The 17,610-nt window shown below is 38.2% G+C and overlaps 1 protein-coding gene across 6 annotated transcripts in view; it reads left to right on the top strand.

Moving 5' to 3' along the window:
• NSUN6 (NOP2/Sun RNA methyltransferase 6) overlaps nucleotides 1-17,610 on the top strand; it is a 31,011-nt gene that overhangs the window by 4,392 nt on the left and 9,009 nt on the right. For 5 of the 6 annotated variants that reach the window (XM_087712671.1, XM_087712672.1, XM_087712668.1 and 2 more), the window contains exons 2-7: nucleotides 2,863-2,974; nucleotides 4,702-4,857; nucleotides 6,700-6,779; nucleotides 8,104-8,213; nucleotides 14,113-14,266; nucleotides 16,790-16,871. In XM_087712671.1, the coding sequence (XP_087568797.1) occupies nucleotides 2,900-2,974; nucleotides 4,702-4,857; nucleotides 6,700-6,779; nucleotides 8,104-8,213; nucleotides 14,113-14,266; nucleotides 16,790-16,871 (657 nt within the window). In that variant the 5' untranslated portion in view covers nucleotides 2,863-2,899. Of the gene's footprint in view, nucleotides 1-586; nucleotides 799-2,862; nucleotides 2,975-4,701; nucleotides 4,858-6,699; nucleotides 6,780-8,103; nucleotides 8,214-14,112; nucleotides 14,267-16,789; nucleotides 16,872-17,610 lie in introns of all 6 variants that reach the window. The other variant, XM_087712670.1, reaches the window with a different exon arrangement.

Below are 17,610 nucleotides of genomic sequence, written 5' to 3'. Positions count from 1 at the left end.
TCTGCTACTTATTTAAGTCTCTGGTTCTTTAAAAACTTAACAAGATTATTTTGACCAAGGTATTGGATTTCTCTAAAGTGTGCATGTAAGAGATGCCAGTTGATCAAAAGAAGTCAGCCCTCACCTGTAGGCAGATTACTCTGAATAAAAACGGAGGAGTATATAATAGCTTACGTTTAACAATACTAATATTCTTATCTATATGGAACATCAAGACTGATCCTAATAGATCATAGAAGCAGAATTAAGAAAATATTCTGAAAAGTTTGTTGAACTGGTCCTAACACTCTTATAGCCACTGAGTTTTATAATGTAATATGTACATGCAAATAATAGAAACTTAGCAAGAGCAGTAAGCAATAAAAAGTCTTAGTTAAAACACAGATAACTAACAATATAGATAATCCAGCTGGAAATAAGAAGAACATTGCTTGGACAATGTTCAAACTTTTTGGAGCCAGATCAAAACAGAGACTGCAGGCATGCCAGAAATACTTATTGTTTATAAGAAATATCACCTTGTCCACAGTTGTTTCTTTTTAAGGACAACAGGGGCTATTCTGAGTTGCTTCCACTCTTTCTCCAGGGCTGAACAATCGCTTCATCTCTCACATTTCAAGGAGCATCATAGAGAAGAAGGCCTTTATAGTAGCTTCCTCTCTAATCTCTGCAAAAAGCCACTCAGAAAAGGTCCTTGGAAGACAAAAGTTAGGGACCTGGTAAATAATGTACTACAGGTAGTCCTCAATTTTGATGACAATTCAGCCCAAAATTTCTGATGCTAAGCAAAACAGTTAGGTGAGTTTTGCTCCATTTTACGATCTATCTTGCCACAGTTAAGTGAATTTGCAGTTAAATTAGTAACAAGGTTGTTAAGTAAATATGGCTTTCCCATTTTATCAAAAGATTGCAAAAAGTGATCATATGACCCCAGAACATTATAACCATCAAAAATTTCAGCCAGTTGCTGAATCTTGATCACGTGATCATGGGGATGCTACAAAGGGTTATAAAGGGTTTTCAGTGCTGTAACTTTGAATTAACTTTGAATTGAACTAACAATGGTTTTAAATCTGCATTGCTTTCCCAATCTTGCCTGTGGGATATGGTATATTGGACTTATCCATATCAAGATGGTGGAAGCTACTGTGATAATTATTCCAGCCAAAGAACAATGGCACACTACATGCCATATCGTTGAAAATACGGGGCAAATACCAAGGCTTGAAACGCAGTCAGATGTCATTCAATTTCATTTCAAGAGATAGAAGTTCTTTTTGTTGATTATTATTAGATTCACAGTCAGTTATATAGCACTGAAGAGAGATAACTTCTGTCGTAACCCAAAATCTGCAACTTTTCATATTCCACTTCTAGAGCTTGAGCTCATAGTACTGTATACTGAATAATGATTATGCTGGCTGGAGAATTATGGAACCGAAATCCACACATCTGGAGGGTTGACAGTGGGAAGAGAGCAGAGATATGGTTGTATTTGATTGCTCCAATTTGCAGTTTAGGGGCTAAAAGGAGACGCAGTTTGGTCTAGTGGTTAAGGAACCAGGCTTAAAACATGGAGACCATGATATCTGCTCTGCCTTAGTTGTGAAAGTCAATTGGGTGATGTTGCTGTCTAACTTCTTGGATAAGCAAAATGTTTTCAGAGGAGAAAAAAAACTAAGGAAGTTCAGTTGCCTTTTGAAAAAAACACTTTGGGACTTTATAGGGTTGTGTGGAAAATATGAGGAAGAAGGTGTGATGGATATGTTCACTGCCTTGAGTTATTTGAAATAAAATAAAGGGATACAAATAAATGAAAACATTCAAATATACGGTAATTGGAAATATTTCTTCTTCTTTTTTGCAGAGTTCATAAACAAATTCTGCATGTAAAGCTTTTTGAACACCTGAAAGCACTGCATGGACATTAAGCATTATTTTTAAACACTGTAGGAAGAGTCCTGCTCAAGCTCCCAGGGGATTGATACACATATTTTTAGCAATAGTTAGCTGTAAAACTACAGATTAGCAACTGGCCGTTCCACATCTAATTTCATGCTATGTGATTTCAGTTGCCAGCTTCAGAGATAAAAAGCAAGTAAATCTGAAGTTTTAGTAACAAATGATTTGGGAAAAATAGAGTTGGGTTTTGGCTCATCACTAATTCCTTTTCAAACTTTCCCTCCAGAAGAACTGATTTTATTGGTTAGTCTTAATTTGATCAGTTAGAAGTAAATTCTGTCTTGTGGACTTGTTTGACTAGAAGGCAGGATAGAAAATAAATTGTTAAATAAAAATCAAGATGTTCCATTGAGTGCAACATGCTTCTAGACATATCAAATAAATTGTAATATTATTTTGAGTGTCTGAGTAGAAAATCAAAATATAAATGGAATTAGTGTAATAATAGAGAATATTACGTTACTCCATAAATTATGTGATACCATCCTATATCCTGTGTAATCATCAAGATGTAATATGAAAAAGAAACTTGTTAAATTTTAAACTATTTCATCATTCTTTTGCTGAATATTAAATTTAATTCATATTGATTTTTTATCATGAAAAATGCCACTGGATAAATCTACACAGCATACTAAACCATAAATCATGGTTAAAAACTGAAAAAATAATACAGCATGCTAAAATATAACCATACAACCTTATACTGCTTCATATTATATGTAAAACAAGACTTGTGGATAAAAGAACATCTATTGATGGGAAGACAATTACATTTCTTCAATAGGCCTCCTGATATAACCATATTTATTGTCTGTGTGAAAAATTTATTAACATCTGATTTTGTTTTAAGCTTATTAAAAGCACATATTTGATGAAATAATACATTGCTTATTACAGATGTTTCCATGAGTAAAAAGGAAAATATATTAGAGCTATGTCTATTTTCTGCAAAATCTTACTGAAACCAGAGGTTGAGGAATATCTCAGGGCTACATTTAAAAATGATGAGGTAAGTACTACTCTGATTAATTAAAATGCAATGCATCAAGAAAAATTAGGTTGCAATTAGGTTGCAAAAATTAGGTTGAATACTGTCCTGTGGAAGTTAATTTATAATTCTGGCTGTATTGTACTGACACTGTTGTTTTCTATTATGATTCTGTGCAGCTCTCAATATCATTAGGAAAAAATATATTTTTATAATTACTGCATTCTTCTTCAGGGCTATAAACAGCTACTGATGTGTTAGTCTATCAGGCCCTTGCATTGGCAACATGTCATAATGGAGTCAGGATTGATATTGTCCAAATGATGGTATTATAAATCAGTAAATATGAACTCTGAGTATAGTGATGTTGCTTCTAGAATTAGTATGTCACACTACCCATGTTTAATAATAATGTTTTTATTTTAATTTATTATTTTATCCAATTTGATCTTGCTACAAAGTGAAATCTAAATGTTCAGAATAAGTATATAGAATATACCATATTGTGTACATGTTAAATGTGGCAGGGAGGAATACCCAAGGCTAGTCTAAGAAAGAAAATGTCTGAAAGAAGTTAATATTTAACTTCTATATTTATTATTTTATCCAATTTGATCTTGCTACAAAGTGAAATCTAAATGTTCAGAATAAGTATATAGAATATACCATATTGTGTACATGTTAAATGTGGCAGGGAGGAATACCCAAGGCTAATCTAAGAAAGAAAATGTCTGAAAGAAGTTAATATTTAATGTCAGATATTGCATCTGAGGGGTAAAATTTTATTTATCAGAATATAATGAGGTACTTTTTTGTTCAAGTTACTTACGGTATGTTTTTAGATAAACTATATTGATGCTAAAGAGGTTTATTAAACAATAATATTACAGGTAGTCCTTGACTTACAACAGTCAAGGACTTTTAATGACTGTTCAAGGTTACAACGGCACTGAAAGAAGTGATGTCTACACTTATTACCAGTGAAGCATCCCCATGGTCACATGATCAAAATTTGGGTGGTTGGTAACTGACTCATATTTATGACTATTGCAGTTCCTTGGGATTATGTGATCAGCTTTTGCAACAATCAAAGTCAATGGTGAAACCAGTTTCATTTAACCATATTACTAATGTAATAATTGCAATGATTCACTTAACAACAATGGCAAGAAAAGTCATAAAATGGGACAAAACTCACTTAAATGTTTCACTTAGCAACATAAATTATAGACTAAATTGTGGTCATCAGTCAAGGCCTACCTGAACTTTATGATTTAACTTAGCAAGCATGTGGGAGATTTAATGATATCTTTACATGTGTGCAGCTGAATTTATTTATAAATAAAGTATATTTCAAAGCAAAATATTTCCAATTATTTTGCCCACACACTCCCAGCAAAGCCAGCTCTGTAGTAGTTAGTATTAAGTAACAATAGAATTGTTAGTTAAAATGAATATACCTAGTAACAATTAACAATAAAAACCATTGTGTCATAATTGTGAAACATCAAATGAGCTTGTAGAAGAAAATTGTACTTTATAAATCTCTTCTTTATCTCAAGAAATTTATTTTAACTTGTTCCCATTTTTTAAACTTATAAATAAATTAACTTACTTATTTAAATTTATAAGTGAAGTACAATATATATAAGTTAAAATAAGTTATAAATCTAAAGTATTATGATTGTACCATAAAATGTTGTTATTGATTGATTAAATTTCTTTTCTTTCTTTACTTTTATCTTAAGATTACAACATGCATTGGTCAACTGAAAGCAGAAGAGAAATATGAGTCCTTGTTAAATAACCTAGCGCACCCACCAGCTTTTACCAGTGTTCGGATAAACACACATTTGGGATCTGTGGAATATGTAAGACATCTGCTTTCCAAAGAGATCCAAAAGGTCAGTCCTTCATTTCCTTTACTTTGTTGTATATCTACTTATTAGTTAGTTGAGGATATAGGTATTCCTTGGCTTATGACCACAATTGAGGCTGGAATTTTTGCCATAAGTCGTTGTGGTCAGAGCCAATTTTATGACATTTTTATGGTTGCTGTTAAGCAAATCACACAGTCATTAAGTGAATCCAGTTTTCCCAATGGGTGCTTTTTGCTATAAATTGTCAAAAGTTGGAAACTGCAATCACATGACTACAGCTGATCTTAAAGGGAAGCCAGTTGCCAAGCGCCCAAATTGTGATCATGTTGTGATTATATTATATCATGGGGCAGTGGAACAATTATAAGTAATATTTTCCCATTAATTTTGAATCATAGTTAAACAACGATCGTAAGTTGAGCAATCAAGGGTGTCACATACAAAAAAAGGCAAATTATAGTATACAATTTTAATAAGAATAATAAAAAATAATTGCAATTGCTAATGCTTTTATTTAGAAGCTATGTTAAAATATTGTGATGTTTGCATTTCAAAAAATCAGACAGATATTGTGTTGCTGGCATAGCCTGTAAGACGTTAAATAAATTGCATATAAATTAGAGTGAAAGAAAGCAACATCAAGAAAAAGGGTAAAGTGATGTTTTGGACTACCTGCAGCTCTAAACTCCTGCTGAGGCAGGCAAGAAATGGAGTTAGATTGTACCATTGATTTTTTTAAAAAAGAAAACTCTTGTTATGGCGAGTAAAGTAAAATTGGCTTTCCTCAGCCTATTATGCTTGATAAACCTAAATCAGAGGCTTAGCAGACCAAAGAGGCACTGAATTTATAATTGTTTTTCTGCAGCTCCAGAATACCTTATTTTAAGCCCTAATTCTACTAGTAGCACAATGTTTCCTTCTGATTCAAGGAATGGGATCTAAAATATCACCTCAAAACTTTTTTTTCTTTGAAAAAAAAGAGTTATACTTATCTTTATTTCAGAGAACATTTGCTCTGTATTATTTGATCTGCAAAGCAGATGGTTATGTAATGCCAGGATATCTGCCTTGGCAAATCCTGCTTGTTTCTCTAGAGATAAATAAATAAATAATGGACATTTCAGCATTTAGAGGGAGTCAGTGCAAAGCAATGATATGTTTAGAATCAGCTTATGCTAAAGCTTTCCTTAGTAGGCTACCATACAGTGAATGGTAAAAATAAGCAGCATTGGTTTTTTTTTTTTAAAGAAATGCAACTATATTATTGCTTGCCTTCCATTCCATTATTAAGAATCCCCAAAAGGGACACGATTGTTCATTTTACTGTTAGACATATGTGAATCATTTAGTCTAATCTAAACCAAGATACTTAGCAGCATGCTACTTCTGTGTTTACTAATGTAAAGGAAAATCATTCCTTCACCTGTCACTGTATGTACTGTACTGTCAACTGTAAATGAACTAGAATGTATTACATTACCCATCTTTCAGATATCCTTTTGCACTTTGTGAATTTCTCTATAGAGAGAGGGACTTTGTCCAAATAGGAGTTTTCACAAGTGCAGAAAATGTAAGTGCTATTAACATTGGGCAAATTTCAAAGTATAATTCCATTTGGAAACCTACTTATTTTTGGTAGGATATGAAACAGATTAATAAATGTATTTTTGAATTCTGAAAGGAAGCATGTCATTGCAAGTTGTACGGTAGTGATATCCTCTGGGGAATCAAAATCTGCATAATACTGACTCTCCTGCAGACATTATATATAGTACAGCCCCTACTTATCCGACCATAAATATTTCTGTCTAATGAAAATATTAGAGATAATATTATAACTATAATGTTCTTGCCTTTAACTTACAGCAATATGAAAATCTTAGTGTTCCAGTTCTACAGCATCCAGAACTTCCTGACATGTTACTTATTCCTGTTCTTGGACCCAGGTTTGTGTGTGTGTGTGTGTTTGTTTATATGTGTTTGTTTCTGTTTAATTTCATTCAGGGAACTTCAACCATTCCTAGACCAATCCTGATTTTGAATATACAGCTGATACATGAAAAATATTTGCCCATTATCACTGCTTATCAACATGAAATTAATAATATTCATTATTAACGAATATTAACATATTCATTTTAAACCATAACTTGATATGAAGGAGATAAATTGCAGGAAATCTTGAGCTTATGTGTTTGCCTTCCATGGATGATCCCTAACATTTCTTTGATAAAATCTGACATGCAGTTTCAAGCAGGTCAGATTCACAGCATGACTTTATACAGCTTTTGCATGCTCGGACAAAAGGTAAACAAAAGATAATTTGAAATATTTTTATCCTATTTAAAACAGCTTATTTATCAATAACTTTGATTTTTTTTTATAATTATCTCTCTACTGGAGGAGGAAAGGAAAGCATCTGAAATCTCTTTCTCTAGAATGTCAGTGTTTTAATATTTAATATTTATTTTTCTGTGATGCTTGATGGGGAAAATTGCAATTACTAGCAATTTGCAGAGCTTTGGATTGGATTATGAAGAAGTGCTTCAGAACACAAAAGAACGCTAATGCAGCACCTGCCTGAAAGTCATTAAAGCATTAAAGCACCTCAATCTTTTTTTAGGATTGCTTGACTCTCATAGACATCCGGCAGCTGCTGTAATAAGTCTCAGATAGATGCTGTGTTTGTTCTACCATGTATTCTGAAACAGCAGTCCCCAACTTTTCCCAGACTGGCAGTGGTGGCAGCAATTGGGAGCAGGAGATGGTTGGCAAGCTCAACCTGAATCCCATGTATGCACAATGAAGCTTCACATGCTCACCTGCCGTTTACATGACCCAGTTCTCAACAGGCCATGGGCTGGTACTGATCCACAGCCCAGAAATGGGGGTCTACTATTTTGAAGAATCTTCACGAAATCAAAAAAGGAGCTCTATGTGGTTATATTTCAGACATCTAGAAACAGATCATATGTGTGATCTATCAATAATGTGGCCTTTCTAAATGTTACTTCTTTTTAGATAACTCCTTAGTTTTATGAAACTCATATTTACATTCTTTAATGTGGCTTTTACATACAATTATTATAGTTGCAGCTTTAAAATCGAAAGGCTTCAAATAAAATTAAAAATCTAGAAAACAAATGTACTGTCAGTAAATAGGAAAAAAGAATGCTTGCTGTGGGTGGGAGTGGGAAGTGGTCAAGTTAGCTTTTTTAAATATTAATATTAATAAACTAATTTTATTTAAATATCATTTTTCTATTACAGAAAGGATCTGCAAAGATTGCCAAATGAAGTAATTGTTGATGCCCAGTGTGGAAGTGCAGTGCTTCGTGGAGCACATGTTTATGCTCCTGGGATTATATCCGCTTCAAAATGTAAGAGTGATTGTGTATATTTAATGAATATTTTTATTATGGTCATTGTCTAGAATTGAAAACAAAAGTAAGTTAAATATAAAGTAAAAACAAAATAGAATAAATTATTACGATGGTGGGTGGGCTCATTAAAGTCGGCCTAATTTTACAGGCAGCATAACAAAATGAAGCTACATTCAAGGAGACTGACTGATACTGTTCTGGTAACTACTGCACATAAAAACAAGGTTAGAATTTGCCAGCTGTTTTAACTGGGAAAGAACTTGTAAGATGGCAGGAACGGGCTGTAGTTTATTTATTTTTATTTTACTTACTTAGTTCGTCAAACATGTACGAGATAACAAGTATAAGTATAAACAAGGACATGAACACAGGAAATGGGTATAAATAAATGGGGACAATAGGACAGGCACAGTAGCACGCTGGTGCACTTATACACGCCCCTATAGACCTCTTAGGAATGGGGTGAGGTCCACAATAGACAGTTTAAGGTTGAAGCTGTAGGTATTTGAGGATGTAACAACAGAGTCAGGTAGAGCATTCCAGGCATTGACCACTCTGTTGCTGAAGTCATATTTTCTGCAATTGAGTTTGGAGCAGTTTATCTTTCAACACCTCTAGCCCACAGGAGCACAGTCTCAAATCATAGAAGATTTTGTCTATGTTTATAATACATATATATGTATAGAGGAAATAGAAAACTGTTTAAGTGTTAAAATATGTTTCCCCTTTTTAATATAGCTTTCATCTTGTGTTTTTTTTGTATTTGTATCCCGTTGTGGCCAAGTATTAATTTATTAATTTTCAACCATCTCCCCACCAATACCCATTTCATCATTCTTTCCATATATATTTTCTCATGCCTATTTAATTATGCACCATCAAGTCGGTTCACATAGATACATTTTCTCTAGGAAAATGTGACTCCAATCTATTCCTTCAAGTATTTCAACAATCTAGTAGCCGTGGTGGCGCAGTGGTTAGAATGCAGCATTGCAAGCTAATTCACTGCTCACTGCCAGGAGTTTGATCCTGACTGACTCAAGGTTAACTCAGCCTTCTATCCTTCCGAGGTCAGTAAAATGAGGACCCAGATTGTTGAGGGCAATGTGCTGACACTGTGAACTGCTTAGAGAGGGCTGTAAAGCACTATGAAGTTTTATATAAGTCTTACTGCTGTTGCTACCTACCCATGACTGGTCACCTCTTCTCTTTCCTTCAAGTTTCCCAGCATGGACCACTTCTGAAATTTAAGTTTTCATGATAGGGTTGAAGTAAAGTAATTTGAATATGGTCATTGATACCTTGAGTTAGAACTCTGGATTGTTTTATTTTAGGATCCAGCTTTCTAGATTATCCACGGTATTCTCGGGTGTCTTTTCCAACAGTGTCAATATACTTTCTATCCTGCTTCTTCAATATCCATATGCCTATTTACAGCTTACTTATTTGTAGGCAATAGTGTGATGCAATCTGGACAGCTAGGCTCACAAATCTGGACAGCTAGGCTCACAATCTGGACAGCTAGGCTCACACAGGACAAGCTACTACCCCTTGGTGTAGCTTGTCCTGTGTGATTTTTCCACGGCTTCGGGGCCTCTCTGCCACCTGGCCCCCTTTATTTATAGTAGCTGGATGCCTGGACTTGCAATCTGGTCACCTTGTGGGTTTATTATCATCTATGGAGGCCCAGAGACGTTATCTCAGCCCTTTCAGAGGAAACCCTTCTGGCTTAGGGCACAGTTTCTGGGACGTGGAGGAAGGGAGAGGGACAGAATACCCCTCTCTGGACTGCTCCCCCCCATTGAACTGCTCCCCCCCATTGAACTCAATGAACTCTTGCCAGAACTCCCACCGGACTTGTAGAGGAGAAGACTAAGACAATTAAGACCTTATACAAGCCTTATACGCTTTTTGCACATTGCGCAATTTTTAATTTTTAATTTTTAATTTAAATTTTTTATTTTAAATTGGTATGATGAGTGTATGTGATTGCATGTGACTGAGTGAAAGCGCCCACTTTTATTACCCTATATTGTTGTATTCGTGTGTTTTAATTATCACGTGGGGACTGTTTGAGTGAACGAATGAGTGTGTCTGATTCGGAGGGCCTGATCGGGAACGCGGGAGCTGTAGGTGTGGTTGGGGGAACCACGGACACGGGAGTGGGTCGGAGCATTACGGTCATAACGGGGAGGGGCAGATATGGCGGGGACTTTAGGGCTGGCCATTACCGGGGAAGGAGGGTTCGCTATGTTACAGCGATCCCTCCTTCCGGCCCTATAGGTCCCACTCCGAGGCCAGATGGCGCGAGTAGTCAGGACCCTGGTCTCCGGCTGTTGTCGCTAAATGCCAGGTCTGTTGTTCACAAGGCTCCCCTCGTCCGGGACTTAATTTTAGACGAGGGGGCAGACCTGGCATGTATTACTGAAACCTGGCTGGGCCCGGAGGGAGGAGTCCCCCTCGTAGAGATGTGCCCAGAAGGATTTCAGGTGCTTCATCAGCCGAGAGCTCAGGGAAGGGGTGGGGGTGTGGCTATCGTTATTCGGGAGTCTTTGGTTCCTCGTAGGATCCCTGCTCCGGAGCTTGTCGGGTGTGAGTGCCTGCTGGTGAGGTTGGACCTCAAGGGTCAAGTGGGTCTGCTGCTAACGTACCTGCCTCCCAACAGCGTTGCAGCAGCCCTCCCCTCACTCCTCGAGTTGGTAGCCGAGCTGGCAGTTGAGTTCCCCAGGCTTATGGTCCTGGGGGATTTCAATTTGCCTACGCTCGGTGAACACTCGGATGGGGCGCAGGAGTTCATGGCCTCCATGACAGCCATGGGCTTGACCCAGATAATTCAGGGCCCAACTCACTCTGCGGGTCACACGCTCGACCTCGTATTCCTCTCGGAGCAGTGGACTTGTGATCTTGGTCTGAGGGGTAATGAGATCATACCCCTGTCGTGGTCAGACCACTGCCTACTGAGGCTTGACTTCCGAAGACCAAACCCCCACTGTAGGGAGGAGGAACCGACCAAGTGGTTCCGCCCCAGGCGACTTATGGACCCTTTGAGGTTCCAGACGGAGCTTGGGGTTATTCCTGATACTCTCGCCCACAGTCCGGTAGAGACTCTGGCTGCCGCCTGGCATTCGGCAGCATCGGAGACCCTCGACCGGATTGCGCCACTACGGCCCCTCCGAGGCGGCGGATCCCGGAGGCCTCCTTGGTTCACCGAGGAGCTCCGGGAGAGGAAGCGCCGGAGGAGACGCCTAGAGCACTTGTGGAGGTCCGATAAATCCGAACCGAACCGAGCACTCTTAACAACCTGCACCAAGGATTACATCAGGGCACTTAGGGCAGCAAAGAGATCTTATATTGCCACCTTGGTTGCGTCCGCCGAGTCTCGTCCAGCCGCCCTGTTTAGGATAACCCGCTCCCTCTTAAATAAGAGGGATACGGGGGACCCCTTGCAGGGTAGGGCTGAGGATTATGCCCAGTTCTTGGCGGACAAAGTTGCTCGGTTTCGGTCGGATTTGGACTCCACCTTTGCAGAGCCAGCCGAGGCACGAGAGGACGAGTTGGTTGACCATCGCTGGGTTGAGTTTCAGGATGTTACTTCTGGGGACGTGGACAAGGCCATGAGGGCTGTGAGTGCCTCCACCTGTGTACTGGACCCGTGTCCCTCCTGGCTGGTTGCTAACAGCGGGGAGGTGACATGGGGCTGGATCCAAGCGGTTATTACCGCCTCACTTCGGGAGGGGCACTTCCCCGCCGCACTTAAAACGGCGGTGGTGAGACCCCTCCTGAAGAAACCATCTTTGGATCAGAGCCAAGGTGGCGCAGTGGTTAAAAAGCAGCACTGCAGGCTACTGCTAGATCAGCAGGTCAGCGGTTCAAATCTCACCGGCTCAGGGTTGACTCAGCCTTCCATCCTTCCGAGGTGGGTAAAATGAGGACCCAGATTGTTGGGGGCAATATGCTGACTCTCTGTAAACCGCTTAGAGAGGCCTGAAAGGCCTATGAAGCGGTATATAAGTCTACTGCTATTGCTATTGCTATTGCCATACTTAACAACTATCGTCCAGTCTCCAACCTCCCCTTCATTGGGAAGGTTGTTGAGAAGGTGGTGGCCTACCAGCTCCAACGGTCCTTGGAGGAAGCCGATTACCTGGACCCCTTCCAGTCCGGCTTCAGACCTGGTTACAGCACAGAAACCGCTTTGGTCGCATTGACCGATGATCTCTGGAGAGCCAGGGATGGAGGCTATGCCTCCATCTTGGTTCTCCTCGACCTCTCAGCGGCTTTCGATACCATCGACCATGGTATCCTTCTGCGACGACTGCGGGAGGTGGGGGTGGGAGGCACCGTTTTACGGTGGTTCTCCTCCTACCTCTCGGACAGGTCGCAGTCGGTGTTGGTCGGGGGTCAGAGATCGACCACAAGGCCCCTATCATATGGGGTGCCGCAGGGGTCGGTCCTGTCCCCCGTACTATTTAACATCTACATGAAACCGCTGGGCGAGATCATTCGGAGGCACGGGATAAGATACCACCAATACGCGGACGATACGCAGCTGTATCTGTCCGCCCCGTGCCAACTCAATGAAGCGGTGGACGTGATGAACCGGGGTCTTGAAGCCGTTAGGGACTGGATGCGGGCTAACAAGCTTGTACTCAACCCAGAAAAGACCGAGTGGCTGTTGTGTTTCCCTCCCAAAAATTTGGCTAGTGTACCAACGATCAGGCTGGGGGGTCAAAATTTACACCCCTCAGACAGGGTTCGCAACTTGGGAGTCCTCCTGGATCCACAGCTGACTTTTGATCACCACCTGTCGGCTGTGACCAGGGGGGCATTTGCCCAGGTTCGCCTGGTGCGCCAGTTGCGACCCTACCTGAATCGGGAGGCTCTCACAACAGTCACTCGCGCCCTCGTGACCTCTAGGCTGGAATACTGCAATGTGCTCTACATGGGGCTGCCCTTGAGGAGCATTCGGCGGCTTCAGCTAGTCCAGAATGCGGCCGCGCGAGTGATCGTGGGTGCACCTCGGTTCGCCCACATAACACCTATCCTCCGCGAGCTGCACTGGCTACCTGTTGGCCTCCGTGTGCACTTCAAGGTGCTTCTTACTACCTATAAAGCCCTTCATGGTAGTGGATCTGCGTACTTGGGAGACCGCCTTCTGCCAATTACCTCCTCTCGACCCATAAGATCCCACAGATTAGGCCTCCTCCGAGTGCCATCTGCCAGCCAGTGTCGGCTGGCAACTACGCGGAGGAGAGCCTTTTCTGTAGTAGCTCCGACCCTCTGGAATGATCTCCCCGTGGAGATTCGTACCCTCACCACCCTTCAGACCTTCCGCACAGCCCTCAAGATCTGGCTATCCCGCCAGGCCTGGGGGTAAAGACCATAGTTTGCCCCCGCCCGAATATTGAATGAATGTTGTTTGATCTTAGTTATATATTGTATTTTTATGTTATTGTATGTCTTCCCCTCCCATAAGTTGTTAGCCGCCCTGAGTCCCCTCAGGGAAAAGGGCGGCCTATAAATAAACGCAACATAACATAACAACATAGTATCAGAGCTTTATTGTGATTATTTTCATACCCTGATTTAGATGAATGGTTCAGCCAAAATATTCTACCGTCCCTCTTTTCCCCTTTCATGTTAGAACATTAACAATTCTTGAGGATTAAAATAAGGATGTATTTCTTTAAAAAGTTATGTAAAAAAATGCCAGGTCTGCATCTGGAATAGACATCAGTGATGTTTTTCCAGAGCTTATCTTGACTCAAGTGCATTCTTTTGGACGCATGGGGTTCGAGTATGTGGACTTCCAAAATCCCCAGTGAATGTCTGGATCTTTGTTCTTGAGCCAAGGCAAACAAAAATCCATAGATGTCTCTCCCTCTCTTTTCCCTAGTCATGAAAGCTGGCAGTATGGTTTCTGTGTACTCTGATATTGAAGGGAAATGCAAAAGAGGAGCCAAAGAGTTTTCCGGGAATAAAGTTTTCATTGGAAATGGGATTTCAGAATTGAGCCGCAATGAAATATTTACTTCTAATGGCCCATTGAAGTAAGTCAGAAGTATATAATCATGGTTGAAAATCTGTCCCAAATTGCTTATTTTAATAGAAAGCTACGGTTATTTGTAAATCATCTCACTATCCAACTAATTTTGTTTTTTAACACATTGAAAGTATGTATACTTTAGCCCAAATTTCTGCTGGGTTTATTTCTCCAATGTTGAGGCTTTTCAACAAAAAAAATGCCTGTTCTGAAAAAAGAAGTTAAAATCCAAGACGGCAGTTTCAGTAGTATACATTTATTCTTTGATAAATACTTTTGTAACTTTTTATGTTTTATGGAGTTGTCATCAGTCCTCTTGGTTTCCACTTTTGGTGTTCAAATATGAAAGGTACCATTGCAAGAGGATACTGTTGGGTTTTTCTTCTCTTCGATGAGCTTTCCAAAATGTTTGGGTTGGTAATAGAGGGTTAGGATGCTGAATTAAATAGCCTTTTGTTTTAAACATCAGTGCAAATGTATGGATTTGGATATAAGTTGAAAAACTCATTACTTAGTCAAATAAATTATTCTCAGATATCATCCTAAATCAAGAAATCTCATAGGAACTAATCTTCGAGGATCAGTTAAAGTGATAATGTTTTCAGATACTTATGATCTAGATTCTATGCTTCAGTAATACAGTAGACCATGGTTAACCACAGAGAGTACTTTTTATATAAGAGTTTGTTGCAGCCTTGATAGTAATATAGATTCAGTAATGACATGGCTAGATTAAGCAATTATTAAAATTGTTTTATTTTTTATATTATTAACATTAATAATTAAAAATAATGATGGAGTACAGATGGAGATTTTCTTTACTAGCAAACAAAAAAAAATTGAGTATGGTTAAGGCCTGAATAAAAAAGAGTCAGATGATAGCCACTGTAGTAGTAGAATCATATAAGTTTAGGGTAGCAAACATTGAAAGATAGTTCCCAAAAGCTTGCACTTTTTATTAAAACAAGTCGAAAAAGATGCTACTAGATTCCTTTCAGTGGTACCCTATTATTATTATTATTCCATACCTTTGGTAAATGGTTAAATATTAATAAACATTTATGAAGATTATCAAAAATTATATATACAGTAGTTATTGAATTTATTCAGAATTTTTTTTATCAAGATGTAGCTTTGGAATAATTTTATTGATTTAAAAAGCTCTGGGACATTCTTTACTTGAACCATGCTATGTTTTTCAGCCAAATTAATAAATGTATCAGGAATAATATATGCTTCACTGTTGATATACTCAGATTGCAACAATTTAGTATGCCCCTATTTATAGGGTTCTAACTATTCTGCCCAGTATGAAGCATTTATTCATGTTCATTGCAGTTATTTATCAATTAACAGTACATTTTGATTTGTACTCCCCCTCTTTTTTGTGTGTTGTCTTTTTAAAAAATCTTAAGAATATTGAAATGTTTAGTCTATATTGTCCTAAAATAACTATGAAGACTTTCTTTGCAATGAGTAGTTAATTTTCTCTCATTTGTTTTCTTCAAGATGTTTCATTACCCAAACTAGGTAACATCATTGGTGATACCGGTAGTTACTGCTAGTAACTAACCCTGATGATGTTACTAGTTTGGGTAATGAAACGTCTGCAAGAAAGCAAGAAAGCTCAGAGAATACCAAGGACCCTTCATGTCAACCCTGAGGCACAAATATTCTCCTTTATTAATTTCCTTCACATAATATCCTTAGTTTTGGAAAGTGTTACAATTTTGGGTGGTTAGAAATTGTAGTATTGATTTAACCTATCTAATACAATTATTTTCATGTTATATTGTCGACTTGGAAAGGAATTCCATTCTTGTTGCATTCCACAACAGGAATGTAATAAGAGGTATAAACAGTCTACAGAAAATAAGAATTAGAAATTTCTTTAGAGGACAACAAATAGATATTGATCTGGAATTGATATAGACTCTGTTATGATAATTTCATCTTCTTCTTCATTATCATTAGCATTTGCATCCCACTTTTCTCTTAGAGTTCCAAGTAACTTTTGCAATCTTTTTCCTGATTCTTAATGCTACATGGATCCTGTTAGTTTTATTATGCTCAGGGAGTGACTGTAATCAGTTTTACAGATTGGATTATTTAACATAATTTCAAGCTTTTAATGGTACAGAAACAACATTTTTAGAAATTTCCCTAGAGTTCTTGAATAATATGTTGGTGAGGGCATTTAATAAAATTATATAAATCAACCAACTAAACTACAAGCCACATTCCTATGGAAGAACATTATTTTGATATTATTAACAATGACAGCAGTCTGTTTTGAATTAAGTCACACCTAACAAACCCATTTGAGAGAAGACATTTTATACTAAGTTGAAAATATGTGGATTCCAAGGGCTTATCCTCTAATTAATGTTCCTGAAAGTAAAAACAGAATGTGTTAAATTAATAGCATGTATTATCTGATATTCCCCAATAAGTAACATACATTTAAATAATGTCAAACTAGAAATGAGGAGCAGACAATTTATTCATGTTCCTGTGTTATGTCTTTCAGAGGGCTGGGAATAAAAATGACTGAACCAATTTACCGTAGTCCCTCATTTGACAATATGTTATCCAGTTATATATTTTTACAGGTATGTTATATTCAAAATAAATACTATTTTCTGAACATTAAGGTTTCAGTACAGGGAGTCCTTGATGACCGTTCAAATGGCACTGAAAAAAATGACTTATGACCATATTTCACACTTATGACCATTGCAGCATCCTCATGGTCACATGATTTTAATTTGGATGCTTGACAGCTGATTCACATCTATGTTGATTGCAGTGTCCTGTGGTTATATGATCACCTTTTGCAGCCTTCTGACAAGCAAAGTCAATGGAGAAACCAGATTCACTTAACAACTATGTTACTAATTTAAAAACTGCAGTGATTCATTTAACAAATGTGGCAAGAAAAGTTGTAAAATGGGGCAAAATTCACTTAACAAATTTCTCACTTAGCAACATAAATTTGGCGCTCAATTGTGGTTGTAAGTTGAGAATGACATCTACATTCCTGGGATCAAATAGACTGGCCGGATTCGCATATACTGCATAGCTATTGCTTAGACATATAGTGATATGGCTGAATTCATACCTCATGGTAAGTCAGAAACCATAGGCCATGTAAACTAATAAAAATCTTAACTTGAAATCCAAATGTATTTATGATCAGATTGTAGCATTTTTATATTTGATATATTTGTTTGGGAGTGAGCTGTATTTCCATTTTCTGTAGTGCTTCTTGTGAAATGCTTTGGTGTTTAGGATTTCCTTTTTTATTCCAGTTCAAGAGTTCAGGAAAGTATATCAGTTCATCCTGATGTT

Source organism: Thamnophis sirtalis, unplaced genomic scaffold (assembly GCF_051295495.1).
Source record: "Thamnophis sirtalis isolate CommonGarterSnake01/CBP01778 unplaced genomic scaffold, rThaSir2_p1.2 scaffold_4, whole genome shotgun sequence".
NCBI classification, from domain to species: domain Eukaryota; kingdom Metazoa; phylum Chordata; class Lepidosauria; order Squamata; family Natricidae; genus Thamnophis; species Thamnophis sirtalis.
The sequence above is the reverse complement of the archived record's forward strand: the minus strand, read 5'-3'. Positions and strand labels throughout refer to the sequence as shown.